At 44.6% G+C, this 23,896-nt stretch overlaps 1 protein-coding gene across 2 annotated transcripts; it reads right to left on the bottom strand.

The window, feature by feature from the left end:
- Positions 1-7,131: 7,131 nt before the first annotated feature.
- Positions 7,132-23,671, bottom strand: KIAA1462 (KIAA1462 ortholog). 2 transcript variants are annotated; one of them, XM_010585075.1, is made up of 3 exons: positions 23,365-23,671; positions 13,027-16,673; positions 7,132-9,003 (listed from the first exon to the last, which is right to left on the bottom strand). In XM_010585075.1, the coding sequence occupies exons 1-3, from the start codon at positions 23,661-23,663 to the stop codon at positions 8,969-8,971; spliced, it is 3,981 nt and encodes a 1,326-aa protein (XP_010583377.1). In that variant the 5' UTR covers positions 23,664-23,671; the 3' UTR covers positions 7,132-8,968. The 2 variants fall into 2 exon arrangements, with proteins under 2 accessions (XP_010583377.1, XP_010583387.1); XM_010585085.1 differs by having other exon boundaries at positions 23,587-23,663.
- Positions 23,672-23,896: the final 225 nt, after the last annotated feature.

The following is a 23,896-nucleotide window of genomic DNA, read 5'->3' as shown; positions in this document are numbered from 1 at the left end:
GGTATGAAAGATTGGGGGTGGGGGGAATATGGAGGTGATCAGATCAAAAAAATAATAAAATTACTTTTTGGGGGGAGGAAGGGGGTTTTCAAAGAGCATTTCAGGAGGTTTGAAATATATCCACAATTGTTTCATTATTCCAACTCCCCCCAAATCCTCTTTCTAAATCTGTTACCAAAAACATTATCCAGGGGGTTATTAAAACACCAACACCATAGCCAATAATCATTTGCAATAATAAAAATGCAAAGTATGCAGCAATAAAAGGCACAATGTTCTCCATGAACATCCCCTTATTACAAGAGTTGACAGCATTCATGAATTTTGTTTTTCACTTCTCCAGGGGAATAAAGGATGGTTTTTACATAAGGAATGTTTCTGTTTAAAATCTGGCCTAGGAGCTTGGTGGCCTCTGTTTGACTGTCCTGACTCACCTCCCCACAGTGAATGTGATTCTTGGGGGCAGGGGAAAGGGCCCTGTATTTTTGGCATGGTGCTGATATTCTTCAGGGGACCTTTGGCTGAAGTGACCAAATTATATGAGAGCTGCTTAGGGTAAGGAGGGTGTTAGAGGAACATGGACATGTGTCTGCACTGAGAGGGAGACCGAGCTGAAAAGTAATGCAGAAAGAATAAAAAGTTTTGTGGGTATTTTTCAGCCTTGGGCACTCAAGAGGAGGCTGAGAAGGGAAGGAAGTAAGAAAAGCAGCATATCATGAAGCAAAGAGAGCAGTGACATTTTACAGCAGCCGAAGATCTCCTCCACAGTGTTTGTACTCCTTTCATGTGGTGTTATCAGAGTTCTTTGCGAGAGTTTATTATCGTGTTCTCCCAGACAGAAAGCAGACAGCCATCCTGTGACCCACATCCTGAGTTTTACAGCCCTCCTTGTCCTGTGCCATCTGGGGTATTTATAGTGTGACCCACCACTGGGAGAGCAGAGGACTTCCTTTATACTCTAAACATTATTCTACAATAATAATGAGAAACTGGGACAAATGACAAGCCTTCCTGCCCACAGAATGTCATAACCCTGCCACTTCAAATGGCATGAGCTGGCTAGGTCACCATGCTGTTTGCTTGGCGGGTTTCAGGTTACTGACTGTTGTTGCTGCTATAACCAAACTGAGGCTAAAGGCTGTACCTGGGGCAGTACATGGAAGGAGAGTCGAAATACTCTGCAGGCTAAATGGAGGAGGGAAGGTGTAAGAGGAGAAGCTGAAGCTCCCGGGTTAGGGCAACATCTGTCCACCCAGCCCTTCCCAAGGACTGTCTGTTAAATCAATGGCAAAGGCAACTACAGCTAGCCTTTGAAGTACATTGCTACAGAGCAGCAGTATAGCACCCCAAACAGATTTAAGGGTTTTTTTTCTATTGTTTTTTGCAAACATTTGCCTTGATCTCGGTTATCTTTACAAGAAGTGTTCTTATTTTAAGGGGTAAAAGGAGGGAGTTGGCTTCCTTTCTTTCTGCATCACCCCCCTGAGGTAAGACACTTCTGCAGGCTGGCGTTAGCACCTCACTGCATAAATGGTGCAAAGGGATTCCCGAGGGCTGTTTTTCTCTCCCTCAGGAAAGGGAAGATTCAGAGCAGAACAGGGAGAGCTCATAGAGCTTTAGCTGAACTGGGGCATGCATACCATTGTTACCCAGAAAAGGTCAAACATGCTCTAGGGCTGTAAGAGGTCAGTGAGAGAGATAAAGAAGATGAGGTGTGTATAGAGTAAGATAAGAGCTAAGGGTCTTACACAATTAGCCAAGGGTCAGGCATGTGTGGGCTAGTGTGGTAAAGGGTGAGGGAGCTGGTGGCTCTCCAACTAGTGCTGGAGAGGTGGTGAAGGAAAGCCCTGCAGCTGGGAGGGGTTTTGGTTAACTTCACATAAACCTTCTGAGTGAGGGCTGAGCAGCATCCACTCACCCTTAGCCACTCCTACGTGTTCCCACTGACTTGCTTTGCAGGCCAGGGTGGGCCTGAGTACTTACAGATTTGTCTGGAGGGAGCATAGACTATGTTGGCCAGGCCCTGTCCCTGTCTGGTGGCAGACAGCAGAACATCTGCCTGCCTAAAGTACGTCATGGGAGTGCTGGCCAGGTAACATCCAAGAGCAAAAGCGAGAGATGGCTCCCTGCTGGTGTATTCCAAGGGCCAGCATCAGCCTTGGTACAGCTGCCTACCTCTTTGCAGAGAGGGTGGGTGTGGGTGGGTGGGAGCACTTGCAGGAAGGTCTCTGCCTTCATGCCTTCACCTTTCCTACTGGGCTGTGTGTGTAGGTTCCCCAACACATGTCCAGCCCCTTGCTTTGAAGCATCAGGTCTAGGAGTAACAGGACAATTTGTCCTAGGCACCCTGGGGACTTCCTCCTTTTGAGGCTGATAGCAAATGGGCCAATTCTGTTATGTGTATGGCTACTTATAGAAAAAGTAATGAACAATATGTGTGAATTGATGCAGGGACCAAAACTAAGGTGAAGAGTAGAAACAAAAAACCTCACCTATCAGCAATTGGAAAGAACTGAATGCCTGTCTTCTCCTACCAGCAGAAAAAAGTAGGAAAATTGTTTTCTAGACTCAAATTGAGTGGAAGATGGGATTATGCTGGATTAGAGATTTTTATACTTCAAACAGGTGGGGAAGGAGAGAGTATAGTGAGATCAGATTGGCTGCATGATGAAAAGAAAAGGAGAGCAGAACTGCCACAATGATTTCCATCTTCAGCCTTCCGAGATCTGTTGGGTCTTTTGTTCCACAGGTTTGTTGTTTGACAGGTGAGGAGTACCAGGGTGAATCCATTGCTTCTACACAGCAACGTATGTGAGCATGACAGTAAGGTCTAACCTGCTTGTGAGCCAGTGACAAAAGACAAAGCTGCACATTCTAGCCATGAGCAGCAGCCTACACTTTTGCCTGGAAAAAAAAAAGATTTTTTTTTAAATATTAACTTGATAACTTAGCTCTCTTGAAGTCCTATCAGCACAGATACAGAGCATGCCATTCTTTACTGCAATGTAGCCAAAGTAAACTGTCCCAGTGCCATATCAACCTGTGCAAAGGGAGTGGAAAATACTCATATGGAGTGGAAAATGCTCTGACACCATAGGTTTACCCAGTGCAAATGGCTGGTTGCCAGGCAGTAAAGGAGGAATGGATTCTCTCGCACAGAGGCAGAACGTACTCTAAAGGTAGCAAACAAACAGAACACAACTTGGAATTGAGTAACCTACAGTTTGTGCCTATCTGAGAAACTGTGGATGTGGAAAGTAATTTTTTCAAGTAAACACAGTTTCTGTACCTGATAGTGTAACAGGTCAGTCACAATGTCAGGTTTTGAAGTAGCAATCCCCTGGAGAATACTGCAGCCTTTTAACGCTTCACCAATACATTTATCTTTCTGATAACAACATCACAGAGGAGCGTATCCATGCAAAATCTTTATTTGGAGAATGTCTCCTCTTTACTAACAGCACCCCTGCAGTTTACATGTAAGCAAGCCCAGAAACACAGTATTTGCATTGTGCAGAAAAGAATACAAAGAAAATTCTTAAAGCACACTCATCTTCTGATATCATATAAATTATATTGTAATTGCTTACCCCTATTTCCTCTCTTGTTATCCCTCTAAATATGCCCTTGGGCTAGTTAGAGCAGAAAACCATGGCAATGACATAGTATTAGTTTTGGAGATAGGCCACAGAATCTTGAAAGTCAATGTGGAGAATTATCTGCATTGTGTAAGGACAAAGACACAAGGATACTGATACACTGTCTAGCACATATATCTTCTTGTTTTCCTTCCAGGTTAGGAATGGCTTTTGGAATGGTTCTGATTATTTTCTCTGCTGGTCCAGAGCTCAGAAGAAGGCTGAGATTGCTGCTGTTGAGGGTAGAAGGTTCCTCCTTCATTTTATAATCTGCATGTTATTGCGGTTTCTCTTGGCTGGGAAATTTCATTTTTATTTCTAATCTCAGCCATGTGTCTGTCAATTCTGCCTTGAGTTCCCTTCACTCTCTCCCTGCTGTGCAGCTCTGCAAGCCATATTGCAAACATATTTTTCAGCATGGGTGGGAGGTAGCATTGTGGTTTTGGGCTTTGCTATTGATATCAGGATTTCCCCTTTTCTTTGTTTGAAATTTTTTTCTTCAAAAATAGAGTTGATGGTAAACAGCTTTCGTTTAGTCCCCAGGGAGAGGTGCAGTGAACATTTTCATGCAAGTTTGAATAAGAGAATTAAATCACAATTTCCCAACTTTTCTAATGAATTCAATGATATAGTCATCATCTCATGAAATCTTCAGCTTGATCCTTTATTGGGATTATGCAGAAGAATAGAAGCTTAAACTTTGTAGACTCCACTTGTAATTAAATCTCACTCCAGTAAATTAGGACTGCAGCATTGTGGCTTATTGCCAGTGGAGGGAAATTAGGGGATCGTTTGATCGTCAACCAAGAAAATACCAATGTTCACCAAAAGGACAGCTTTACAGAAAACATTCAAAAGGCTGACAAGCTGTCAATCCTTTCCATTCCTTTTAACACCGTTTTGTCTCTCTTCTTTGAGCTGATGGCTCCTGCCAAGTAAAGATTCACTTCTCACATATACTTGCCTCTATCAGACTTGAACCTGAACAAAAGTGCCCACTTTGCAATCGCAAGAACTTCTGCCATTTAAAATGCAAGAACATTTCAATTCTATTTTCTCCCAATCACTCCACTAGTTTTTCCTTTGAAAAGGGGCAGTGAAGAAAATACCAACATTTTAACCCAAAGAGAAGGTCGAGCACTATAAAACTAACATTCAGCTGGCTGGCCATGTGGCAAAGGCAACAGAATGTTGACCCTAGATATTAATATTGATTTATGATATTAAACAGAAATATTTTGCCAAATTCTAATATTTATATGTGAGTAAGCTTGATGGGACTGGTTATTTTCAAAGGGTGACAGATCAGTTCTGTTACTTGACTACTTGAAGCATACGCTGTCATTCACGCTTTTCAAGAGTTATTGGATGTTTCAGTATATAGACCATTTGCTCCCAACATCAGGAGCTGAGTCAAGGAAACTCGGATGGTTTCGATATGCGATACAGTTGTTTGCAGCAACAACTAACCTGCTGTAAAACCTGTGGTATGAAATACAACAGTCCTTCTTATGCCTAGGGAAGGTTTCTTGAGTTAGTAGCTGACAAGTGATGCTTAGCCAGGCATATTGCCGGGCATTTCAATTACCAGTGATCTCGAGTCATTGAGAGGGATTTCCCTCCTTCGCCTCCCCCATCCCACCCAGTTTAGCTGTGATGGCAGTGGGATTTGAAACACAAGAGCTCTTCTCAGACCACGCTTCCGTCTAGTTCAAAATGCCTCTCCCAAGGAGACTGGAGTGGGGGCCGAAAGCAGCGATTCTTCGTGGAAACAAACTTCCAGTTCGTGCTCAGGGGAACCGCACGAGGGAGCGCTTTCCCCTTCAAAACCTGGCGTGTCCCCCCCGGGCAGCCCCCGATCACCCCCTCCCTCCGCAGCCCTCCGCTGCTGCGCGGGCGGGACTGGCCTTTCTTTGTCCGCATGGGCGAGTAAAGCTGGACTCGGAAGATTCAGTAGCCCCCGAAGCTCACGGGTGACTCTTCTTTCTCAGACAGAAGATAAGAGCCTGAACTCTGGGTTCGCGGTGTACCTTCCTGGCACCTTGGCACTGCCACCAACTGCTGTTACTGCCACTAACCCCTTAGGCTGACTCTCCATTCTGGATTTCAGCAGGCTAAATGGAAGGAGATAGCAGGTCCTATTTAGCTATGCATCTCCTGAGGAGTCTCCCCATTAAACTTTTTTGAAATGCATAAACCAGGCATGGGGGTTTTGCATGAATTTCTGAGAATGCTCGTGAAACCAGTATCTTCCCAACCAAGCACTTCGATAACCCGTCATCCAGCCTCAGCTTCCCTAGCTGCAGTAGTACAGCAACAGCACAAGCTGGATACACGACAGCTTGGAACAACGTGATTTCTGAGGTTCTAGCTCTGCTCTTCCTCCTGAGAATAAAGGCACAGTTCTTCACCGCTGCTCTGCAGTCACACAACTGCATTGCAGGAGGCACTGGAAACAGACTGCCACAACCTCCTCCTCTGCATCCGCTCAGCCCTGAGCTCCTGCCCTTGCCATTACCAGTGACAGTTGTTGCCGTGACAGTTTAATGCACCCATTGAGACAGGCACTGAAAGTCACCGTTTACTGGTTTTTAACTACATCTGGTGTAAAAGGAGCTTGCTGTTGACTGCTGTTTGCAACTGGCAAAAGGCTTCTGGAAAAGTGTTCAGCTATGGTACCATCCAGCCCAATCTGATAGCTGACATTTTAATTATGGTGTGGGTACTGTAGAAACACAGAGGCACGATCATTCATAAATCTGTACTCCATGTTTTTCTTAATTGTCTGTATCATAGTATCAAATGGAACAACCAGTGTTGTTAGAGGAATACACTATTTTTAAAGCAGTACTAACTGTAGTAACTCCAGTCTTTTATCCACTGGTCAGTCACATACTACTGGAAAACAAAGCTTACTAATTTTCTAGGGTTTAATTTCTCATTCTTAGCCAATAAAACCTTCCCTGCAATATTGCTGCTTCCTCTTTCTTTCTTTCTTTCTTTCTTTTAAGATCTTGGCTGTTTATGTGCTTTGGAAAAGTAATTACTTGACATGACTGATGAAACAGATATGTTGCAGAATCAATTAATGTGTCCGTCCCCCCCCCCCATTAGAAGAAAATAAAATGCACAGAAAACTCTTGTTCCACAGAAGCATGAACTGAAGGTAGCAGGACTGGTTATATGGGACAATTTACAGTTCTCCAGAAATCAAGGATAAATTAAAACTTTCAAGATATTGCTAGGCATTTCAGCTTTTCTAGTAAGTGGGATGACGAGAGTTGAAGCAGTTCTTTTTAAGAACTGTTTTTTTATGGGCAGAATTGGGGTGGGGGGAAGGGGTGAAACATGTTTTGTAGCTGTTTACTAGCCCCCAGATGTCCTAGACGGTGACGAAGAAAGGTGGATATAGTAAGAGTAGTGGGAACAGTTTGTCAACAAGTATTGCTACACAACATGCACAAGAGTTAATAAAATAAATTATACAACACAGTTTCTTTTCAAACAAGCTTTAAATAGTCCATAAGTAACAGAATCACGTGTTACAGACAAGAAATTCTTGCTGCCAAAACACAGGATGAGTGTTTTTCCCCATCGTTCTTTCCAAATTACAGACTTAGGAAAAAATATTTCAAGAAATTAGAAGATTTTAAAAAATAAAATTATGCTAAACCCCAGAAAAGGTCAGTAGAATAGACCAGTGAAGTATATGAAAAAAGTCATCAGAAGAATGTTAGTACACAGGTACTTACAAAAAAACACACAGGAGTGGACATAAAGGCTTTAAAGACACAGATACTATGCAGGCTAATTCAGTAGCAAAGAGCAGAATGCATAGGCTTTATTATGAACTCTGTAATTCATGCATTTGTGTGTGCAGATAAAATATACTTAAAGCCATGTATTTAAATGCCATCAAGAAGACACCTGAACTCCTCCCCAGCAACATCAGTTGACTTCAGGGAAGAATTAAACCCAGTTTTGTTTATTTTTACACACTGGCCTAATCCAAACCCATAATCTGTAAAAGGGGACAAAGTAAAAGAAAGAAACCAGGTATTTTATCTGAGCCATTCAGACACACCGGGACAAAGATCCAAACCCACTTTTTGGTAATCACGGTCACTGGAGTATAATGGCAGCAACATCAGCCTGGACTGTTCTCAGCTGTGTTCCAGAAAGTGGCTCCAAGAAGAACGATCCAAGGGTTGAGTGGGGAAAAATAGAAATTCACCCTGTAGTACATACATACATACATACATACATGGCTCTTTTCAGAACAAAATAAGGTGGCACTACTGAGTATGTGGCAATATGGAGTGTGCATTAAGATATACAAGTGAAATCTGCTTGGGGCACCTTCACTCAAAGGGATAAGTCTTCTTAAAATATAATAATAATAATAATAATAATAATAATAATAACACTTCTTTATACTTGCCACTTGTTAGCAATTGTTTACATCGTAGAAAAATAGATAGTATTCTGTAACAAGAAATATAGTTACTTTGTTAAAATGGGCTATTTTAAACCAGCTACTATTCTTTCATATAAAGATTTTCTAAACAGCAAAACAAAAATAGGTAATACTGAGTGCAAAACAGCCAGTGGTATACTTTGCATTGGTTTGAAACACTAGTTGCCAGCTACTATAATAATTACACGTTCTGTACACTGTACTACAAAAGTCTTCCATCTTTTAGAAGCTTTGGGGTTTTTGCTTTTCTTCTCTCTAGGTGGCAAGTAAGTATTTAATCCGAGAAAATTCAGACTCTGGAAGTCAGAAATAATTTCACAATCAGTCTTCACTACCATTCTCTCGCATTCCTTCCCCCACGTAGTGCAGCAGCACTTTGTACTTATGGCCAAAAATCCCTTAAGTTAAACAAAGTTTAGACTGTAGATAGTTAGAAGTTTAGCTTATAAATTCACATTCTTTTAAAAATCATTTCACTGATCTCCCACGTTTACATTTACACCAAAGAGAAAGCTCAAAAGCCTCACTTCATGCATTTCATCATCCCCACTGAAGACTGAAATAGTGTTCAGATAAAAACTCTTTGCCAACAGTAGGTATTAAGTCTTAACATTACAAAGCCAGATGGTTCCAATGTAGAAGTCAGATTTTTCTGTGGTCTCCGCAACAGTTCCAGATACAAATAGCTAATTCCTAGTGGCAGTGGTAAAGGCATTATCAGTACACCATGAACACCACAAATGGAGGCAATTTCCAAGCATCAAAGAACAAAAAACCAAAAAAAAGCACCCAGAAAAAAAATCAGTGAAACATTCTTAGTAGAGCTGAAATCTCTCTATTCTCTTCATTCATCTCACACCTTTTCAACTTTGGTGGGGTCATACGTATCTGAAAAAAAACCAAGAAAACACTATTAATAATGTATTGTGAAATCTATTCAACATCATTGCTAGCTGCAGAAATGAGACATCTTTTCCCTAGTTTTTATTAAAAAAAGAAGCTAATACTGGACTTACAGCCTTAAAGATAGATACTACAGTCCTGACCCAAATTCTGTATTTACACCAGTGTAATGTGGGAGCAACTTGGATCAAATGCATGGAGATAGAATTTGGGAAGCCTTGGGTAGGTAGGAACAAGCGCACTGAATGCTAAGTGATTACTTCTGATTTTCAGATGCTTTGACAGGGAAAGAAGGACATAAGATTTGCTCCCCCTTGTACTGAACACTAAGGACAAGTAAATGCTTTAAGCATCCTAGCAGGGTGTTTAAGGCTGGCTGAAGAAGTGATGATGCCATCCAGTCATTAGGGTCTTTTCATTTGATTGCACATCCTTTGTTTCAGATTAATTCAACAGAATGCAGGAAAGCACAGCTGTGTTGCATCACTATGGTCAGACTGTCTCGCTTCAGTCAGCAAAACTGCAGCTCACGTTTTGAACGTTATTCACTAAAGCACTGGACTGCCTTACTAACATTGGTCTTCATTTTCAGCCTACCTCTTGTCAGTTCACAGAACAGGCCACACTTTTTCTTCTCCTGAATCCCCAAGGACACTCTTCTATCAGATTTTTTTTTTTATTGGATTTATCCCAGCATTGGCCATGAAGTGAGCAGATAAGAGCCTTTTCCTTCACCCTTGTGACTCTGGGATACGACTGCAATGAAAGGGCTTTGCCTTGTGAGATCTGCCTGCCCTGTACCATCATGCACATGTCTGACTTACTTATCCTAGGCTCCTTGGGATGCACGGTCGTGGCATGGAGGAACCAGGGCTATCTACAGAGGCGTCTGTAGGCACACAGGGGCCTGGACAAACCAGCACTGCAGCCTGTGCTTTCATGTGCTACTTGCTGCTCTTATGCAACCTGGGTATTTGTGCTAACCTTAAACGTCCCTCCTGTAGGCTGTACTCCCACAGCATCGCATTTAAACAGTTGAGCATGAAAATAGTTGCACACATAAATATCACACTTTGGAGTAAAACGTTCACCCTCAGGACTTTTCTGTTGATGTGAGTGAATGTCTTCATTCAAACAAGCATAAAAATCCTCAGAGGGAAATTTTTACTCCTGTGTGCAAGTGTCCATCTGCAGCATCCAGACTCACATCAAGGGGGGACTGGCTAGGAAAGAACTTCTGCATTTGGGCCCAGTGGGTAGATTCCTGGTGCAGGATCCTTTATCGCTTCTCTTGCCCACTCTCCTCAAATTGCTAGGCCAGCCAAGAAAGGAGTCTGTGCCAGCAACACCTATGTTTTCAGAACTGCTCATCACTATTCAACCTCTTCTGATATTTCCAAACTTCAAGAACAGACACCACATGAATGCAAAAAAATCAAGAGGAAAAAAGTTTTTGAGGCCTAGTGCACTCCAGGATAATGCTGCATCTTTCTAAGCTTAATGCACTGATGGTGTGGGAAGATGCCTCTAAAGCAGTAACATTTTTTCAATTGTAAATAATTTGCCATCTAAACTGCTAGAACATACAAAAATTCTGAACTCTTCTGTGTGAGGTCTACCTAAGAATAAAAATGGATTCACATTTCAGAAGCCTGATTTTCCTAAGACCAGACACATTCACACTAACAGAACTCCCCACAAAATTGCAGGTACTCACTGTTTCAGGGAGTGGCGGGGGGGGAGATAATCAGGCCACAAGACATGGAGCCTCTGCATGGCTCAGTTTATTCCTTGAAAGCTTACCCACACCCTCAGCACCTAAACCAAGGACACAAAAGGGCAGACTGCCAGGCTACATAACAATTCGGGGGGGACAAACTTTGGAGTTCTAGCACTGATACAGAAATGTTTATTCAACATTTGGTTAAGCTCATTTGAATTGCTCTCTACAGAAACAAAGCCAGATCAGCAGCCTCATGGAAGCAGTCTTCAAACAGCAAAGGAGAAAAGACATCCAGTGCATTTGGGAACATTTGGCGATGTTCTTCTAATGGCAGTATTTGCGTAGTAAGATCAGCTTCTTGCACTGAGTTTCGGCAGAGCTCTCACTCTGAGAGATGACTGTTCATCTGCCAAGCTGCATTATACATGTGAAAACCTGCTTCTGCTAAGGCCTCTAGCCTCTACAACAGGCCCAGTCTGCAATTATAAGATTAACATCACCCTACCTCGCTCCAAATAGAATGACCTTTAGCAATATTTAAGTTTTAAAAGCAACAAATACAATGGTTTTCCAGGATTCTCATTTTGGCTTTCAATGGTACCAGTGAGCTAGTCTGGAAGTTGGAGTGAGTTAACAGAGGAAGACACAACATTGGGCCTTTCTACAAGCATGAATCTTCAGTCCTGCACCATTAAGGTAAGGTGAAGATCTTGTGGCCGTCAACAAATCAGGGTTTTTTTGGATGGGAAGAAGCCAGTGGAGGAGATGCCTTCCTGCCCCACGTGAGTGCGTGTTACCCTGCAGTACTGGATGTACACAGCAGGAAGGGACATCCACGTTACCCAGTCGTGGGGAGGGCTGTTACATCTGCGAGGGAACTGCTGCAATGGGAACACACTGCAGAATACAAGCCTGGCATTGTCAGCAAGAGGGATAAATTTAGACCTAATTTACTGCAGAATAACTCTCCAATGAAACACACACAATCTCTTTTGATACATCCCTGAAGTCATGTCACCACAACAGTTATTTTCTTCACTCCAGCAGAAACCCCAAGGGAGGAAAGCATATGAAATGCATGTGGGGCATACTAGACCTGATGGGTACAAGAAAGCTGAATTAGCCTGTTTGGAAAATCTGGTCTAGAGAAATACAGTTCAGAGCAGCAAGAGACACAGAGCTGTGGGATACAGAAAAAGACATGAAGGGAAAGGCTGCAAGACTGCAGGAGTCAATACTTAGGACTCAAACAAATATTTCTCTTCAGATGGAAATAAATAAATCCACTTTAAAGTATGGTCCATTTAATTTCACTCCCTCTGTACTGGAAAACTGTGAACAGATTTACATAGATGAGGTTTAATGAACAACCTGTAAAGATTTCAAGGTAGAGTGTCAGCTGTTACAGAGAGGATGGAAAAAAGAAGGAGGAGATTAATATTAATTTAACAACTTTCACACCATACATTTGCTCACTCCAATTAATTTAATGGACAGGTGGCCTGGGAGATTTATCCCTTTACACAAATCTATGGCAACAACTGATTTTCAGTTGTTCAACACAATGCCGTATGAAAACTGTTTCAGAGAGAGAACAGCTCATGTTACTTTGGGGATGCATATGGACTACACAAGTTTATATGTTTCTGAAAGATGAGGAACACCAAAAAAAAAAAAAAAAAGGTGTTCACTGAAAAAGTCAACTTTCCATTTGACCTGGGGATAACAGTTATTCTCAACATCTGATCTGGAAAATATTCATGAGAGAGAGAGAGAATTTTCCAGGCCCCTTAATGCAGCCATTTCCCAGAGGTTTTGCAGAAGAACATCAGATTTTTATTTTTAGCTTCTTCTTAACTCTGATATAGTATGTGTCTACTTAAGTATTAGAGAGGGAAAAAAACGGATATTCAAGGAGAGGCTATGATTAAATCACATGTTCCCAAACACTGGCACTAGAGTGACTATCTTTGAACTCTGCTGTTTGAAGCTGGCCATTCCCTGAAACAATTAGACAGAGATAAGACCTCAGGGAGCGCTTCAGTCTCTGTGAATGAGTTTCAGTATCACAAGTGAGTTTTACAGTAACTTTTCCTAAAATGGGATCAGAGAACACTCACGCTATCTATTCCACAAGGAGAGCAAAGGGGGTGGCAACCAGAGGGAGGTAGTACCACCCACAGCCTGTTACTATTTGAGCAGCATTATGTGGGCATAAGCAAACCGATCATGGCCATTACATAAGGAAGCAGTACTCATTTGGATCCACCATAACAGGGTCTTACCTAAAGAAAAATCTCTGTCGATCTTCTTCTTGTCCATTCCACCTAAATATCCATTTTCACTGAGAGAGATAACACGCTTGGAAACAGCCCCTGAGCTTGCCAGTTTGCTTCCTTTCTCCTCCTGTACCCTCAACAGCTTCTCCTCATCCACCTCCTCTCCCGAGTCTGCGCTCTTAATGCTCAGACGTCTCATCCGGGACACAGAGTCAACTTCTTTCATTCGCACTAAGCGATCCATGGCAGTCCGGCTAGGTGGAGAAGTGAGCTTGCCTTGGAGTGTCTCTATCACCTTTGATGTGTTTCTGACTCTCTTTTCTGAATGCTGATACACAGCTGACTTGCAAACGAGGTTTTGGTCCTCACCTTGGCTGGGACTCGCAGGTTGTTCAAGAACTTGCTCAGTTACCAGTGTTTTAGTGCTGGCTTCCTGGTGAGTGGTCTGGCATTCATCAGGATATAAAGCTTGGCCTCCCACAAAGAGAGCACTCTCTGTCCAGCCACACTTTCGTCTGCCTTCATAAGAACCCTCTTTTTTTCCTTCTTTGTCACTTACTGTGGTCCCCACTGATGACTTGAAGTCCTGGGCACTGTTTGCAGGGCGAGTGCCTGGCTGGGGCCCAACGTGGTCATCTGGAAGGAGAGACTCTACTGCTATATCTATACCTAAAATTCTTGCAGCTCTTGCCTGCAATGACTCATTCACAGGGATTTCCACTGCATTTGCATTTGAAGAGTGATCAGAATTGTTAGCACCAGGTCCTGGGGCTACATCAAGTCCCACTGACCTCAAATCCGGCTCAGAGCGCCTGTGGTTCCTCTTTGTTAGTGACAAGCGTACTACCGAGCTTCTCTCTAATACCTTATCATTTGTGGGAGTTGCACCTTTGCTCAGTTTAACAAAGTCTAGGTAATTTTGGTCTTCACTCATCTCCTGCAAGACAGGGTTATTGAAAGGATTACTGTGACATGAACTGCTTGGGCTACTGGACAAAACTCTGTTAAGAGGGCCCACAGGAACTGGCTGCTTGCTTGTTCTGCTCTTGGCTTCCCCTGTCCTCATTTCTGTTATCAGACTTCCATCTGCTGGCCCGACTCCTTCACTGCTCCCTCCTGGCTGCGAGGAGCCTTGAGAGCCAATGCAGCCTGGCTCACCACCATGCTCTGTCCCCACACTCCAACTTTCAGACTTACTTTTAACTCTTCCTGACTTAAATACAGGCACCTCCGGCACAACCGTTGCCGATTTCCCACCATGTTTTGGCTCCTGGTTTGACTTCTCATTTCTGGACACCCTCCTCTGCGTAAGGGCACCTGCCTGCGGAGAAGCCGCAGCACTTTCCAAATCTTCTTCACTGCTTGTGCTCTCCTCCTGCCCTTGCAGCTCCTTGTTAAAACTTTCCAGCTCACTTATTGCGTCCCAGGGACGGCGACTTACAGGCTTCAACAGGAACTGCCCAAACAGCTCTTTACTGTTGCAGGGAGCGCCTGCTTCTCCTTTAACTACATCCACCTTGGAAAGAAGGCCAGTTTCCCTCTCCTGGAGGGGCATGGGCTGGCTCTGGTGGGCTTTTAGGGAGGGGGCCTGAAGGACTGAGGTGGCAGTCCTGGAAAACGCACTGTTGCTAGACTGGCTGAGGTACATCTGACCCTTCATACCGTAAGCGCTCTGTTTGCAGCTTCTCTCATCAGAAGGTAACCCTGTCTGTTTTGACCCTGTCATGGATGCTGTACATCCTAGAAGCTTTGGAGACAGCAGTTTGTTACTATTGGGCTGCCCAGGCTTTGTACCATGTAAAAATTGTGGGCTTTTAGGTTCTTCGGTGAAACTCGTCTGTGTCTGTTGGTCTTTGTACTGATCACCTGGCCAGGAGCCAGAGTATTTGAGCTCTCTGTGTTTTGTAGGCTGAATAAATCTGAGGTCATTCATTTGTTTGAACTCCTCTGGTCTCCACAGCTCTTGTTTTTGTAACTCATTTTTATTGGTCATGCTTCCTGTAAGTGCTTGTAACTCCAAGTCCGTTGAAGACATACTTAAGAGACTTTGTTCTTGCAAAGCCCCATTGTTATCAAACCCATTCTTATCAGGGCTCTGGGTTATGTTGTTGTTCCTATCTGTATCTGGCAGATTGGATTCTGATTTAACTGGGATAGAGACCAAACAAAATATAGTTTCATTCATTTTTTTCTTTGAACTCTTTTTGCTCTGCATCCCAGTTCCAGGTTCAAACTTTTTCACTTTTGTAACAGTCTCACAGGTGCTGTCCATATGTGAATTTCTTACAGAAAGTTTGCCTTTTGTGTACTCTGCGCTGGCTTCATTACGGGGGCTGTGATTAGTTGTGCTACAACTGTCTCTTTGGTCCGGCAAGGCACAGTTTTCCTGATCTCGGATGGATGGTGCCAACCATCTGTTGCTATGGGTGGAGCTGTCGGAAGTTCTTTCTCCCTTTGCAGATTTGGACAAGTTTGATGCATCCAAAAAGGCACTGTTGTACTGTACTTCAAGATCTCTCTCTTGCAAAGCACCAGAACTGGGACTACATGCATTTTCAGTGTATTTAGCGCTGTCCTGCAGACCTTCCGGTGGTGCAATTTTAATATGTCGTATCCGAGGGTCATCAAAGGGAATATACTGAACAGAACACAGGTAGTCAGCAGGGCGCCTTGCATGGCTTTGCTTCCCGTGAGGAAGATGGTTGTCTTTGCAAGGGTCACCCCCTGCTTCAAAAGTATTCACGGCTGGTCGTTGGCAGGGGACAACCCGCTCTGCAGGACTCTGCTGATCGCTGCTGGCGTAGGTGTCGGTGTTAGGCACTTCATTGAGGGGATGTGGGGTCACATTTTGGTGAGGTGGGGATTTGTAAGAAGGAGGAGGGACGTAGACCGGGGGCTCCAAACCAGAGTCTTGAATGCAAGCATCTTGCCTTGGCTCATTAACTTTGGCTAAGTAGGAGACGGGTTCATCTTTGTGGTGGTGGTTCTGGAAACCCATGGTTTCCGCAGGTGCCCTGGTCTGCCGCTGCAGTTCGTAGGATGGAGGCTTGAGAGGTCTCCCATACTTGGGTTTCACCAGGGGAAGGAAATGGCCTCCCGTTTCGTGGTGCTTGGCTGGTTCCACGCTCAGCCTGTTTGGGGGATAGGAGGGGGTTTTAGTTACGCTGAGTGAGTTGTTACTGTTGGTCAGGGAGGGCATTTCCACGCACCTCATGCTCTCGGGTGAAATGACCCTCGGCAACGACTGCGATTTCCCCTTGTTGTGGGTGCTCAGTACGCTGTCTCCCAGGGTCAGTGAATACAGCTCTTGAAGCAGCTTCTCCCTGTCACCCTCAGACATTTGCTTCCCCACCTTTTTCGGCTGGTTCCAGCTTTCCATTCCCAGACTTTGCCATGTGCAGTCGCTGGGCACTTTGCAGCTCTCCTGCAAGCCGCTTCTTCTGCTGTACCCTGCGCCCGTCCCCCCCTTCAGCTGACTCTCCTTGGGGTGCCGGGGTGCCCCCGGGGCTGCAGCCAGGCCTTTCATTTCCACACCGGCTTTCTGGGAGTAGCCTAGGAGCACACTGAAGTCCTGTCCTCGTCTTCTCCAGTAGGCAAGATCTTTATCAGTCTTGGGCTGGGAAGACCATGCTAATTGAGGCCTGTCATAAACCCTGAAAAACAAACGCAGTGTCACAGGCAGTTTGCACAGATGCCCTTTCTTTCTCTTATGGTAATGCCATTAGGAGGTCAAATGTTGAGTTATGCCAATGGGGTTTGTGTAATCTGTTTGCAACCAGATGACTTTATGATTTTAATGAGAGGATTTAGAAGTCAGTCATTAACATGAGTAAAGGAAGGGACCGATGCTCTGCTGGCATGTTGTTAGCTATGCAAAGCTGTTAGAAAGAGAAACAAATGCACACAGTTACATGCTGTGTAAACATGCACAGCACTTCTCAATGGACACCAGAAAACCAGAAATTATTGTGTTGAGCTTATTTCTGCACTCTGCTACATCAAAATGTATAGATGGCAAGAGGACTACTGTGGTACGCAATTTTAATAGGAATCCAAAAAGCAGAGGTGGGGAGAACAGGTAGAGGGCTATTTCATAAAATATATTCCATGAGAAACATGATTTGCATCCTAGTATAAAAGCCGAAATTAAACATGTAATTTCCAGCCTTGATTCTTGTTCATCTTTCCAAGGGAACAAATTTCTTCAAAGTGCTTTGGATGAAATGACATATGCCACAACAACGGTAATGTATCTGCCCAGTTCTGATTAAGATGGAACCAATATTTAAAATCTAAAATACCTCAAAAGAAGTATAAAATTCTTAAATAAAAGAGGGATTAACTCCGGCAATCTATTACTGAAATAGGAAAGACATTAGACATTTTATTGTGGATTAGAAATTCAGAACACAGATTTACATGAACAGAATAGGTTCTTTGTGTGTTCTGAACATTGTGTAAACTGGTTTACGTATTACTGTGGAACAAAATTGCTACCCTTCTATATAAATAATTAATCTTCTACTTGAACTGTGTTCTGCTATTCTTGTACCTAAGGTGTCCAACAATATAACTGCCTTTACACTGTGTGGCAGCCACCAGCATAAGACTGGAAAGAAAAATCAAAATTGACAGAAATAGGACAAGTATGTAGATAGAACCCAAGAATTTCTTTCTCTTCCCTTCTTCCCTCCACCCCAAGGTATATAAACAGTGTCATCTAGCTCTTTTTTACTAAAAACTATTTAAACAGTAGTTTGTGAAAACATAATACAGTTCAAAATTCAGAATGAAAATTAAGCAATCCAGATCCACAGCAATTTTCTTTTATGTATATTAACTTAAGCCTATGACTATAAAAGTATAAAAACCATACTGGGATATGGAGCATCTTGTTCATATTAATTCAACTGGGTTAAGACTTAACATCTGAACCAAATGTTCTGCCTCTGAAGCACAAAGTGCAGTTTGATTACTGAACCCCAGAAGGTAACAGACATCTTCAGTAATCAGTGAGGTATAACAGGGCACCTCCTATATTGGAAAGTTGATTGCAGTAACAACGAACACTTCCATGTCTCACTGCATGTGGAAACGTGCAGCTGAACATATGCTGCCTTCTTCTGAGATTATCAAATCTACCTTTTCACCTCATCCCCATGTGGCTATTGCACTATTGGTATCTGCGTTTACAAAACAAGGTGAGAAACAGGGTCTAGCAATAGTAAGGAGGGAATGGACAGATTGCTCTTTCTGTTTGATTTTATCCATCATTGTAAAAGGGTCTACAGAAATTGCAGGAGGTACAGAGTCATAGATTCCAAGATCAGAAGAGACCGTTACGATTATTTAGTTTGACATCTTGCTCAATGCCGGCCATCAGACTTCCCTGAAATGATTCCTGCTTCAGTGGTAGCATGTCTTTTAGAAAAGCATCTAAAAATCTGGATCTTTAAATTTCCAGAGATAAAATACTGGGGCAAGGAGGTATGGTAGGCAATAATACTGTTGCAACAGTTGCAACTAACAGCATGGGAATGGAATGGACTGGCTTTTTAAAGGATTTAATAGGAAATCAGGAATAGGGAAGGAAGCATTACTCAACTCTTTCCTAGGAAACCACTAAAACAGAAGACTTTTGGTTAGTTTGCTTTTTTAAAAACAAACAAACCCCAAGCTCAGACATTCATTAAAGTAAATTAGCCCTAAGTTAGGACAGCTCCAGTTACAGCAAGGATGTTCCTCCATTTATTAAAAGCTGTTTAAAAGATTAAATATATTTTTAAAGATTAAAAGATTAATAACTAGGCTCCAGTAATGAACTTCGGAACATGATACAAACCACCATGTAATCTGTACTATGTCATCATTGCAATGCAAGTGTAGAAAAGACATTCAAAAAGAGGTATTTAGAGGATTTTAAACCTGATCTTTCCTACGATCTGTTCACAAGATGGACAGTATCAGTCTCTCTAGCTCCTGGCTCAGGTGGTAGCAGTGGTTACACAGGCAGCCTGTATTGTGGGCCCCGTAAATCTCTGGAGAGGATGGCACTGCACTGCACAGTGGGAAAGAGATGCTCCACAGTCTCCCCAAGCACCCTGCAGCTTAGCTCCAGCCTGAAGACTCCTCTGCCCCCAAGGATAGCGAGCGGCTCCTGCACACCTGCACACAGCAGGTATGGCAGGCAGGCAGTGGGGCAGCACAGCACAACCACACTGCTTGTGGCCACAACTGCAGCAGAGAGTGCCTCCTTCCAGGATATGTGACACTTTTGGGTCTTGCAGTCAAGGAAGTGGTGGGAAGGGGAAGCATCCAAGAGCCACCCCAAGTTCAAAATGCTTCACTACAACCTCAGCAATGCCACATCTCTAAATGGCGAATGCCAGTCATGCTGCAGTCTTTGCATCCATGACATATTATCAATTAAGAGACCGCACAGTCCCTCTTAGCAGCAGCTGGTCTCTGTGCCACTACGCAATTCTGTCTCGCTCCATGATGCACTGGTACTGATGCACAAAGAAATGCACACAGCAGCTTGCAAGTGCTTCACAGCTGGGAGAGGTGCCAAGGATGGAGTGGTCCCATGGGACCAACTGGGAAGATTTAAGTGCCAGGGACAGAGCAGTCCCATGGGACCAAGGAGGTAGATTTTAACATTATGAACTCTTTTCTAACAAACAGGCCTGCTTCTACTGAATATCACATTTGCTGTCACAAAGTGCTTTGAATTGATTCTATATAAAATTAACCTAATGAAAACTGTTTAAAATACCCCCAAACTATTGCTAGCTTTATATGAATTTTAGGCCTTTGCAAGAAATGAGGCCATCAGTCCACCCTGCACTGGCTGCATGACCGCATTTCATTGAGCTGCCGCTCTCAGAGCAATGGGTTGAAGCTGCCCACTTCCCCTAGGGTGATGCTGGACCAGCAGGACCTCGCGTGATGCACATAATGTGGCCAGAAGTGAAGGAGTGTGGCACAGGCTTCGAGGTCAAAACCCTGCAGAATGAGGCCACTGCAGGGCTATTTAGGGAGTTTCTGTCCCTGTTTCTGGCTGCCAGCGGGCAGGCGGTAGGCGTTAGGCACCCAGTAGCTCAGGGTATGTGAGCTGCGGGCACTGGGGCAGACTGTGCCCAACAAGGAGGTGCTGTTAAGAAATTTCCAGGATTTGGCAGAAAGGGGGAAAAATTTTCAGAGGGCTGTTCTGAACACTGGCAGCTTCTGTTCTATTTTGAGATCCTATCCTCACATATGTTCTTCCGAGCCCCAACATTGGGAAACACCAGTACGTTTTTCTAATTTTTCCAGCAGGTGATCTCGTTAATGATGTTATCTATTTATCTCTAAATTTGCTGGCTACCAACATAGTTCCTCCCACACAAATAGCTAAGCAAAGTGCCTCTTCTTTCCACTCAGAAGAGAAGCAGGAGGGAGTTCTCCTTCTGTGAACCCTCTCATGTCTACCCATAGCGTCAGCTTTCCCATTTTCTTTGCCTCGTCTCCTCTTCCAAACCTTTACTGTGTGGCCTCCTAATGTTCAGTTAAGCAAGGGCAGCCAGGACAGCCCTCCCACCATCTGCTCCTTCATGCTTTGCCTGAAGAATAGCAGGATGGAGCAAAACATCACTTCCCCGGCGCATCACTCCCCCCTTGCAAGCAGCAGCAGCGGGCGGTGAGATGTGCCCACACGCAGTTGCTATGAAGCCTCTCTCCTTCTCCTCAGCAAGGTTTGATCAGCAGAACAACCCTAATGAGTGGAGACAATACCATCATCCCTGCTGTCATGAAACACCCTGAGCCCTGCAAACCTGCCTGCGAAGGCAGCAACGAGGTGGGCAACATCACTCACTACTATGGTGTTTGGAAGGTGATCTTCTACAGCAGTGGTCTGAGCAAGAGTGTGTCGTAGATAATTCCCTGGCTGAGGAGCCTGAGTCTTCCTCCAAATTGCCGTAGAGCTGGTCAACGTCTGTGAAGGTATTTGGGACACACACTGCTTCTTCTGGCCCTCTCCTGCTACTGTGCTGCACTGGGAAGGCAGTGTCAGGAGATGGCTGCAGGAAGCCTGCGATGCCCAAAGAGCAGTGACTTCATGCTGGACCTCGCTGGCTGGTTGTCCTCTCTTCTAGCCCAAATGGTCCCCAAGTCTCTGCTGTGTGCAGTTCTTTCCCAGGCTGAGAACTAGGACCCTATTTCCCACGACGGTCCAGAAACCAGACAGCGAGATTAAAATCCCTGGTGGAGTTCCTGTGGCCCACCTGTAACAGGCCAAAACACTCCAAAGTGGGCCATCACAAAAATCTTCTCTTCAGTTTTAAAGCAGCTCGCGCTTCCATGGCAGCCCTGTGCTTCAGATGCTTCCCCAGGGCAGGGGAGTGGGTCTGGAGGGGGACTGTCACCCTGGAGCTCAGCAACTGAAACACAGGTGCTGCAGCACTGAAGCTGCAGGACAGCTTTCCTGGATGTGGCCCAGGGAGCTCGCTCCTCCCTTCCTGTACCGGCAGGGCAGCAGCAGCCTCGCGCTCTGCACCAGAGGTACCCTGCACACCCAGGGATGGCAAGAAAGTGATGGGTCATACAAAGGTTTTCCCTTGTTCATAGCTGCTACTGCCTTGCAAGAGTTACCGATAGGCTCACTGGGAATCAGAGTTTGCTGTGACCATAATAGTAAGAAAAGATTTCTATTTTTATGAAAGTGTGAAAAAGCCATTTCCAGGGCTGCGTTCCCTTTTTCATGTGGAAAAGCCACTTTTTAAAGTCAGGATATAATATTTAACTACGCTGTAGACTGACAGATTCCACCCCTTGCATTTTGAGATGTTATAAAGAGACATTTAAACTGTCAGAGAGCACTATTTTGTGTTTAGCCAACACCAGCAGTTACAGATACCTCTACCACGCCCGAGACGTGGGGCAGACGTGCGAGCCCCCGCAGATGCACCCAGAGAAGCGGGAGGCAGGGAGGCAGCAGTCCTCCCACACCGCCGTGCACCCACGCAGGCTCTGCCTTACAGGGCGTGGGAGCAGCAGCGCTGCGGCAGCTTCCAGCCTTGCACAGCCGTATCTTCTTCACGCCAGCTTTTCTCCACGCTGTAAACTCAGCACCAAGGCCAAGCGCCACCACTTTCCTTGGCACCCCTGCACACTCTCTTCCCCTGCTTCAAAACCTTTTTCCCTTTCATTCTTTCTCAGTATCTTTCCTCACTTTATTGCCGCCCAGTTTACTTCACCCAAAGCACACCACGAAGGATCCTCCTTATTACCTTTAAGCCTGTGTCCTCTCCTTCCTTCTCCAGAGGGGATGGTTCCACCTTCACCACGGCTGGGACTTGCTGCCCTAGGATTGCTTTACAGGGCTCACATCTCTTCCTGTCCATTATCCTAGCTGGCAGCCAGGAGCCATTCCTGCTCCAGGCAGACTTGCAAGGGGAAGAGATACGAAGGGAAAGAGCAGACGAGCCCAGCAGTCAGGGGACTCGTGCCTTTGCCACGTGTTACTGAAGGTCTTCATAAGAGGACAAGCTCCCAAGGTGACAGCGTTTTGCCCTGCTTTCGGTTTCAAGCCCGCTGGGCAGGAGGAAGGGGCTTTTCCTTGTAAACCATTGTCACACTTGGGCTGGCTTCCAGTCCTGCTCTAGCCCCTTTCCTTTGTTCATCTGCAGCACTCAAATAGCTGCAGAACAATGGCCGAGCGGCAGCGTGTACACACAGCTCTTCCTGCCCAGCCTGCCCCAGCCCCAGCGCGCACGTACTCCGTTTTAAGCAAGCCACAGTTGTACAAGCACGTTTCATGGAGTGACGACAAGAGCTTGGAGATGTTTTAAAAAGAAAAGCACAGGCACCTTCTCATGTTTACTCCACGAGAGCGGCCTTAAAAAACCAAGAAAGTCCTTGGTGCGTGTAGGAACACCTACCAAGAGCTGCACATGGCTGAATCTACAGCAAAAACCACGATGTGTATGTGGCAGATGAAGCTGGGTTCAGTTTTTTTAAAATGAAGAAAAGGAAGAGCTTTTACCCCCTTTTTTTACTGTACTTGGACTGAGCTTTTCTAAGCCCACCAGAAAGGCCTTTCCGATAGAGACCACAGTAGTAAATGAAATTTTCCCACACTCGGACACTTCCCGTCACCCCAGTGTTCTCAAAGGCCTCAGTCTAGCAGAAGGTGAATAGATGTGCCACTGCTTCATGTGGACTTGCAGTGCATGGAAATGGTCACTAGTATGGGAGCAGGAAAGGGTCACAGGAAGATGCTGTCAAGGGTTAGGGTCATGCTTAGTTATCTGTCAGGACCAAAAGGAAGAGAAAGCAAAGCCATGGCATGATGCTGAAACTTACCCCCCTTCTGAAGTATGAAAAGTGGACAAACCCTGAAGGTCATGGTGATAACCAGGACCAGCTTGCCTCCCTTGGCTCCCATGGCTGCTCTCAGTGCTGCTCGAGTTGGTTTTCACCAGAGGTTTCTTGCTGTAAGCCCCAGCTCTCGATTCTGCCTCAAACCCATTCAGCGTTCTCTGAGCAGATCTGTTCCCCGCGATTTCATGCCGGTATCCATCATACCTGTTCTCATATGAAACAGGGGGATTTTTTGACAATTTGTATCCATGAGAAATCAGGAGGTCCTCAACACTGAACATGTTGTGCTGGTTTCACTCACAGCTGTGCCATCAGAAAGCTCTTTCCAGGAGGACCCATCACTGGAAAACAAAACCAAAAACAAGCAGAAGGCCTCTTAAACAAGGAAAGATATCTTTGATCAGCTGGTAGGCTGCTGAAGATAAAGTCTCATCCCCTGGCCTCAGTCTCCTACCCTTATAATAAAACAGATGAAGCAACATGCATGCAGATGCTGATGAATCACGTGCTGACC

The sequence above is a fragment of the Haliaeetus leucocephalus genome, unplaced genomic scaffold (assembly GCF_000737465.1).
Source record: "Haliaeetus leucocephalus isolate CR32 unplaced genomic scaffold, Haliaeetus_leucocephalus-4.0 Scaffold0, whole genome shotgun sequence".
NCBI lineage: Eukaryota > Metazoa > Chordata > Aves > Accipitriformes > Accipitridae > Haliaeetus > Haliaeetus leucocephalus.
Note: the sequence above shows the minus strand (reverse complement) of the source record. Positions and strands in the feature narration are given on the sequence as shown.